This window comes from Aphanomyces invadans (assembly GCF_000520115.1).
Source record: "Aphanomyces invadans strain NJM9701 unplaced genomic scaffold supercont1.31, whole genome shotgun sequence".
NCBI classification, from domain to species: Eukaryota; Oomycota; class Saprolegniomycetes; order Saprolegniales; family Verrucalvaceae; genus Aphanomyces; species Aphanomyces invadans.
This window is the reverse complement of record NW_008580176.1, coordinates 20,518-27,049: the sequence shown is the minus strand read 5'-3', so window position 1 is coordinate 27,049 and position 6,532 is coordinate 20,518. Positions and strand designations below refer to the sequence as shown.

Genomic DNA, 6,532 nt, shown 5'->3' with positions numbered 1-6,532 from the left:
TATACACCAAGCCGGTATCCGGAAGGGATTATATTTTCTTTGGACTGAACAGTGTTTTATTGAAAACCATACAAACTTGCTGATTATTTAAAATGGGAGCAAAAACTACTTTTGACTTGAGGTTTGTATACACGGATTTGAAAATCCAAAGGTTGACACCACGTAAAAAATTCCACGGTTTTCACCAGCCTAACTTGAGATGGCGACCGAAGTGCAGGAAATCTTGGATCGAACGACCAAGAAGGGCCGCGTGTACTACCTCGTGCGATGGAAGGGCTTCACTTCGGATCAAGATACATGGTGCAAGGCAATCTGTCGAAGGCGTGCTCATGTTGGTGTGTAGGGAGAGCCGCGTGGACCTTCGCCAGGACGGGCATTTCCATCACATTCAAGTGTTTGAACTAAGTACGCGTCGAATTCCACAACAACAAGCAAAGCGTTCACGTCATGATGGGGTTTTGTGGTGGTAGAGCGAAAACAAGCAGAGGACAAGGAATTCGACGAGCGCAACGGCGATGCGATTGTACCTGTGGACGCATTCGCTGAAAAGGCTTCACGCAAGGGCCGCCCGAGCAAGAGTCCGTCGCGTGGTCGTAGCCGCAGTGTCAAGCGTGATCCATCCACGCCGCGCCGCGCTCGTTCGACGTCTCGAAAGACCAAAAGCGACTCGTCCAGCGACGACAAAGCCAAAGCTTCGGCACCGACTGTGGTCGATCTGTCCTCCACTGCGTCGTCGACCGTCGAATCCTCGACCGTAGTCACGGAAAGCATCTTTAACTCGTCCAAGTCCTTCGCCGAAACCACGACGACCACCACTGTAGACGGTACCCAGGCCGACGACGAAGGCGACGACTCGGACTCGGTGTTCAACTCGTCCTCCAGCGCCCCATCCATCCCAGCGGACGTGGACAACAGCGTCGTATCCGATGCTGTTGCCGACTTGGTCAAACAAGGCTGGCTTGTCCAAGCTGTCGGTATCTTGGTCGTGTGTCTCGCCATGCTCGGCCATATTTTGGTGCCCCACATCGAAGCCAACATCCCCATGTCTCAAGAAGTCAAGACTGTGGTTTTAATTCTGACCAAGACCAACTCGTTGCCGCCCCTTGTGACGCTCGCTCTCGTTCTGCGCGGGCAAAACAACAGGTACCAGCATCTCATCTCCATTCAACGATAGCATCATCGGTGGGGATGTCGCAGGGGGCTCTCCAAGTGGATTGCGATCTGCCTCGTGTGGCGCACTGCCGCGGAAGTGATTTTGCAATTGCCCGACCCCAAGGTAACCAAGATCATCCGTTGTCGATGGACTTTATCAAAACCGGGCCGCTCGAAACTCGTTCGTGTACTAGAGCTTGTACTTGACCATGGCACTTCTGTGCGTGGGTGTGGCCGACATGGCTGGGCTCGTCGCGCTTGGGTCGGCAGTCGGGGGGAGCCACCCCGACTACGACGTGTTCACACAAACCCTGTGCAGTTTCGGGTTTGCGCTGCTCGTGATGTCGGACAGGTGGGAGTCATTCGTCGCTCGTTCGATCGCTGGTGTCCCTCATGGTCCGTCAGCCTCTTATGTCCGTTGCACCAAGTGCTTGTGCCCCTCCAAGCAATGCGAGTCCTCATCATGTCCCTGGCGACCGTACGTCTCGTGGCTTGTTTGTGGTCGTGACAATTGTCGCAGGTCTTTTTGTCGATGAGCTCGATCTTGGCCGAAGTGTAAATATGCTACAAATTGGGTCGTCAAAGCGAGAGTTGTTGGAAATAGCGGTCGAAGGGCAGAGGTAGTACAAGGGTTACATGGTGTTTTCCTAGAACGACTGGCTGTGGACGGCTGCCGTAAACGCTTTGGGCGCATCGCGATGAGACAACACATTTCATTCAACTGGGGTTTACGGGGTCGCTAATTCAGCGACCCTCACAGTGTCTGCTGTCGAGTCCCTTTGGTGCGCTTGGTTTGCTACTTTGGATTGCATGGTGCAGTAGACGAGCATAACGACAAGTGTGGCGACGGCCAAGATCAAGATGCCAAAACGAAGCGCTTCGTTGGCGGCCAGCTCACGCAAGTGCGGCATGTGTGTTGGGTTGGAAAGTGGTCGATGAATATGTGGGGGAAGGCCAGAACCGGCGGCTCCGACGCCTCGCCGCCGCGTGCGACGAGTTGGTTGACCCACCATTTTCCAACATATGCATTTTAAGAGTGTCCACACGGCAAGAGTGCCTCTGAAACACAATAGTACGGACACCAAGAAATTTGGCTCCATGATGGACCGGAAACGATGGCTTTTAACTGGATTTTACGCGTATTGTATTGCACATAGCAAGATTTTATTGCGGTGTTGAATCCTCTAAGCTCGTGACTCTTTGAGGGTATTGTAAATGGCTTGGGTTTATGCGGTGGCTGGATTTGTATGCCGTGGGGTTCTCGAATATGACCTGCATGACAGCTCTGGAAGATTTCCTTCTGAGAGTTTTGGTTGGAAATCCTCGCTTGCAACTGGGCTAGCTGTTGCCCCACGGTCATTCACACTCGTTCATGGAAACGTGAGCCTTGGCCCTTATTTGTGTGGGCAGCTCGGGGTATTCGTTCGTGTGTATTTCAATGTCAACTCCCTTTCGGGACATGACGGTATTATACCCCTTGAAAATGAATGATACATATTCTAGCAGTATATTGATTTTCAGGATCGGTCGCTTGAATTCGAAATTTCATATCGCAGCGCAGCATGATGTGGCCGGTTAAAAGTGGGAGGGGCGTGGCTGGCTTCCTCGACGACGGACGCCATCCTGACGGCGCTTCTCATGCACGTCACACAGCTTGATTCCTTGAGAGAAAGGTGGCGCGCATGACGCCGACGTCGGTCGATACGTGGCTCCAAGTTGTTGAAGGGAGAGTGACAAGCTGAACTCGATGGGTCAAGCGATCCAACGAATGTACGATTCCACCAACGAGGAGTCAAGGGCGACCTGGACATGACTCTCCGTAACGCATTTCAGGAAGTTTGTCGATCTCTCTCGGCTGGGAACGACCCCGCGCGCATGCCTGTCCTCCAGGCTTTGGAATAGCAGAGGACATGCGATCCACGAAAGCCCTCGTGATCCTGCACACGCAAGCCATGTAAATCACCTCTCGTCGCCAGTTCGTCCCGACCGAGTACGACGAGAACTGTTCGTTGCGCTGCACCAGCGGCTGGTTGTTTCCGTCCACAAGACTGCCCACTCCCTCTGGCGCACTCCACCCACGGCCACCAGCTCATTGACGTTGTTATTTCCCCTGCTGCGTTTAGCCTTGCAAGACATGTTGGCCACCGACGAGGTCACCCACTTGAGTATACAATGCGTCGATGGTCCCCATGAACGCCTTCTTCGCTTCATTCCGCTTGAGCTTGAACGTTGGTGTGAGCAGGTCGTTGTCGACCGTAAACTGTTGGGGATGAAGTGCAATCGCTTTGACAATTTCGAAGCTGTGGAGGCCCGACGCTTTGCACACGCGAACGATGTCGTGGAGGACGGCAGCGACCACCTAACGCAATGCCATGACGCTCATGGACGATCGATACACACGGTCGGACCTGGTCGTTCTGGCAGAGCTCGGCCACGCCGGAGCATGTGATCCCGAGCGACATGGCCAAGTTGGCCACCGTTTCTGCCTCGGGCACGACAATCGCCACCAACACCGCATGCAAACTGTCGCCGTACACAAACGCTTGGGCGACGAATTCGCTGACGACGACAACGTTCTCGATCTTTTCCGGCGCGACGTACTCGCCTTGGCTTAGTTTAAAAATGTTTTTCTTCCGGTCGACAATCTTGAGGCGGCCGTCCACGAGCCACACGCCAATGTCGCCGGAATGGAGCCACCCGTCCGCGTCGATGGCTTCGGCCGTCTTGTCCGGCGCCTTGAAGTACCCCGAGAAGACTGTCGGGCCGCGAAAGCACACTTCGCCTCGGCCACGGACTGCAAACTGCGCCGGGCCTTCTCCATGGACCGTGTCCGTGGGCTCGTACCCCATGTCTGGTACGGCGACCAGCTTGATTTCGGTGGACGCCGTCGGAGGGCCGACGTTGCCCGAGTCAAAGTCGCGGGGGTCGTTGACGTTTGACACGCCCGAGCACTCGGACTGGCCGTAGCCTTCGACGATCGGAAAGTTGACGGCGATGCGGAAAAAGTTCATCACGTCCGGCGAGACGGGCGCCGATCCGACCGCAATAAACTTGCATCGGTCTAGGCCCAGCTTTTCTTGGATCTGCACAAGTCGATGAGGAGGACGTCAGCGCGCCAGTAGCCCCCACCTTGGAGAAAATGAGCATGTCGAAGAACGGATGACCGAGGTAGCCGCGTTTCAAGTTGCGCAGCTTCGTGTTTAAAGCCCAGTTGAAAAGCCACGGCTTGATGCCGCCTGCAGACTTGGCCGAGATCACCACCTTGTCGTAGATCTTGTTGAGGAGCCGCGGCACCGTCGGAAACAACGTCGGGCGCAGCGCACACAAATCGTCCGCCAGTTTGAGTGTGTTGCCTTGGTAAAACCCGATGCGAGCCCCGAACGTGATGATAGCCGTGATGACCACGTGCTCAAAGATGTGGGCCAGCGGAAGGTAGCTCAAATGCACGCTGCGTTCGTTCATGGCATCCAAGACATCGCCATGGCCGACACGGTCGATCACACCCTGGGTGCACGACATGATGTTCTCGCTCGACAACAAAACTCCCTTCGGGTCTCCTGTCGTGCCACTCGTGTACCTAGCGCCATCGTGATTTTCTGGTCGGCGACATCGCCGGCCTTACATCAAAAAGCAAGGATCCGTGAGCTTGGCGTACGTCGGCGCGGTAGGAAACCGAGCGCCAATGGCTTCCACCTCCACTACCGTCCACACCTTGAGCCCCGCAGCCTTGGCAGCCGTCACATCGACGTTGTCCGTCGAGTTGACGTCGGCCAGTACAATGTGCTTCAAGCTCGGGCATGTCGCCTTGGCGTCGATGACACTCTTGATCTCGAGCGTCGTGCACACGACCGTTTGCACGTCCGTCTGGTTGAGGATGAACTGCGTCGACGACGCGCCAAGCGTGTCATACAGCGACGAAATGAATCCACCGCAGTACAGCGCGGCATACTGGGCCAAGAGCCACTCGGGGCGGTTCTTCATGTAGATGCACAGGATGCGATGGCCGTCTGCGGTAGGCTCCATGAGCTTTTCATGGCGAAGGCCAGCTGCAAAGTTTTGAATGCGCTCGTACGCCTACAGAGTCGATACACACGATGCATGGATGAGCCCACATGCAGGGTGGTGTGGTCGGCACGTCGCACCTGCTCGTACGTAACCCACACGTACTCCCCGAACGCACCATTGACAAATGGGCGATGGCCCAAGAAGGCACCGGTGGGAAACATTCGCACGGCGCGTTGGAGCAATTCGAGCATGGAGGTGGAAGGGAGCGCCGGGGTCTTTCCACCCCTGTGGATGGGACCGTGGCCAGGCTCGGCCGTGGACTGGTCCCCTTCCGAGTAAACTAACGGAGGCGCTGCCTTTCTCGTCGGTCGGAAGTACAGCACAAAGAGCGTGGCGAGCGTCACGGCCACGATCGACGTGGTTGTCGCAACGACCGTCGAGAGCGCAGACATGGGCGGGAGAATATGACGACTGGCCAACTCCAAAGATCGTGTCGGCAATTATCCGGATGGCGTTGTCGTGGTGCAATCAACAACGACAACATGGCGGAGGGGGAGCGGCACCGTTGGACGACGGCGCGGCGCCAAGCACAGCTTGGTGGTGCCCGAAGTCGAAACATGGGAGAAGGAGGCTGCTCCACAGTCGTTCCCTGGCGGTCGCATGACGTTGCACGTCCATTATGAAATACCATGACCACTCCGTGTCAACACGAGCGCGCCGACATCGCAGTCGTGCGTGGCAGCGCTGTAAAGCACACTCGGAACCCTCTCCTGCTGGATCATGCTGTAAGAGGACGGCGCGTTCGCAACAACGACTCTACCAAGCAGCCATTTTTCGCAGATTTAATCGCCTTGTTTGACGTTCTTGCCTGCGACAAGGTCGCCAGCCTTTTCGTACATGGCGTCGATGTGGTGGGAAAAGCGCTTCTTTGCGTCGTTCCGCTTGAGCTTGAACGTTGGCGTGAGGAGGTCGTTCTCGACCGTGAAGTGCTCCGGGTGCAGGTAAATCGCCCGCACCGTCTCAAATCCGCTCAGCGCACCCTTCTTGGACACTGCCGCTATGTCCTGGTGGACAGCCTCGACCACCTACCACCATGGTGTGCGTCATTCCGCTCTCGTCTGCTCGATAGTACCTTCGGGTTCGAACACAACTCGGCCAGGGTCCCCGTGACGTGCAACGACTCGGCCAACTGCTTGAGCTGCTGAGCCTCGGGCACGATGATCGCCACCAACACCGCATGCAAACTGTCGCCGTACACAAACGGCTGCGCCACGTACGGGCTCGTGACCAAAATGTTTTCAATCTTTTCCGGCGCGACGTACTCGCCTTGGCTTAGTTTAAAAATGTTTTTCTTCCGGTCGACAATCTTGAGGCG

At 55.9% G+C, this 6,532-nt stretch overlaps 3 protein-coding genes across 4 annotated transcripts in view; 1 reads left to right on the top strand and 2 right to left on the bottom strand.

Annotated features, from left to right (window-relative positions):
- Positions 1-174: 174 nt before the first annotated feature.
- On the top strand, positions 175-1,894 carry H310_11324. 2 transcript variants are annotated; one of them, XM_008877948.1, is made up of 7 exons: positions 175-300; positions 344-405; positions 471-1,143; positions 1,198-1,276; positions 1,347-1,504; positions 1,558-1,630; positions 1,673-1,894. In XM_008877948.1, exons 1-7 carry the CDS (start codon positions 200-202, stop codon positions 1,709-1,711), a joined length of 1,185 nt encoding a protein of 394 aa, XP_008876170.1. In that variant the 5' UTR covers positions 175-199; the 3' UTR covers positions 1,712-1,894. The 2 variants fall into 2 exon arrangements, with proteins under 2 accessions (XP_008876170.1, XP_008876171.1); XM_008877949.1 differs by having other exon boundaries at positions 1,198-1,504.
- Positions 1,895-2,833: 939 nt separating this feature from the next.
- Positions 2,834-5,639, bottom strand: H310_11323 (hypothetical protein). Its single transcript, XM_008877947.1, has 5 exons — positions 5,295-5,639; positions 4,775-5,226; positions 4,282-4,729; positions 3,561-4,235; positions 2,834-3,511 (listed from the first exon to the last, which is right to left on the bottom strand). The coding sequence occupies exons 1-5, from the start codon at positions 5,607-5,609 to the stop codon at positions 3,272-3,274; spliced, it is 2,130 nt and encodes a 709-aa protein (XP_008876169.1). The 5' UTR covers positions 5,610-5,639; the 3' UTR covers positions 2,834-3,271.
- A 53-nt stretch (positions 5,640-5,692) lies between these two features.
- Positions 5,693-6,532, bottom strand: part of H310_11322 (protein disulfide-isomerase domain) — a 3,515-nt gene continuing 2,675 nt past the window's right edge. The window contains exons 5-6 of the mRNA XM_008877946.1: positions 6,290-6,523; positions 5,693-6,242 (exon numbers count right to left, since the gene is read on the bottom strand). Coding sequence (XP_008876168.1) covers positions 6,000-6,242; positions 6,290-6,523 — 477 coding nt within the window. The 3' untranslated portion in view covers positions 5,693-5,999. The remainder of the gene's footprint in view (positions 6,243-6,289; positions 6,524-6,532) is intronic.

Coding starts and splice junctions, on each gene's coding strand:
- H310_11324 (XM_008877949.1), top strand. CDS start 200: ATGGCGACCGAAGTGCAGGAAATCTTGGATCGAACGACCAAGAAGGGC. Junction 1,505..1,557: donor CTGCTCGTGATGTCGGACAG/GTGGGAGTCATT, acceptor ATGGTCCGTCAG/CCTCTTATGTCCGTTGCACC. Junction 1,631..1,672: donor TCATCATGTCCCTGGCGACC/GTACGTCTCGTG, acceptor CAATTGTCGCAG/GTCTTTTTGTCGATGAGCTC.
- H310_11323 (XM_008877947.1), bottom strand. CDS start 5,609: ATGTCTGCGCTCTCGACGGTCGTTGCGACAACCACGTCGATCGTGGCC. Junction 4,730..4,774: donor ACGGATCCTTGCTTTTTGAT/GTAAGGCCGGCG, acceptor CGATGGCGCTAG/GTACACGAGTGGCACGACAG. Junction 3,512..3,560: donor AGCTCTGCCAGAACGACCAG/GTCCGACCGTGT, acceptor GCATTGCGTTAG/GTGGTCGCTGCCGTCCTCCA.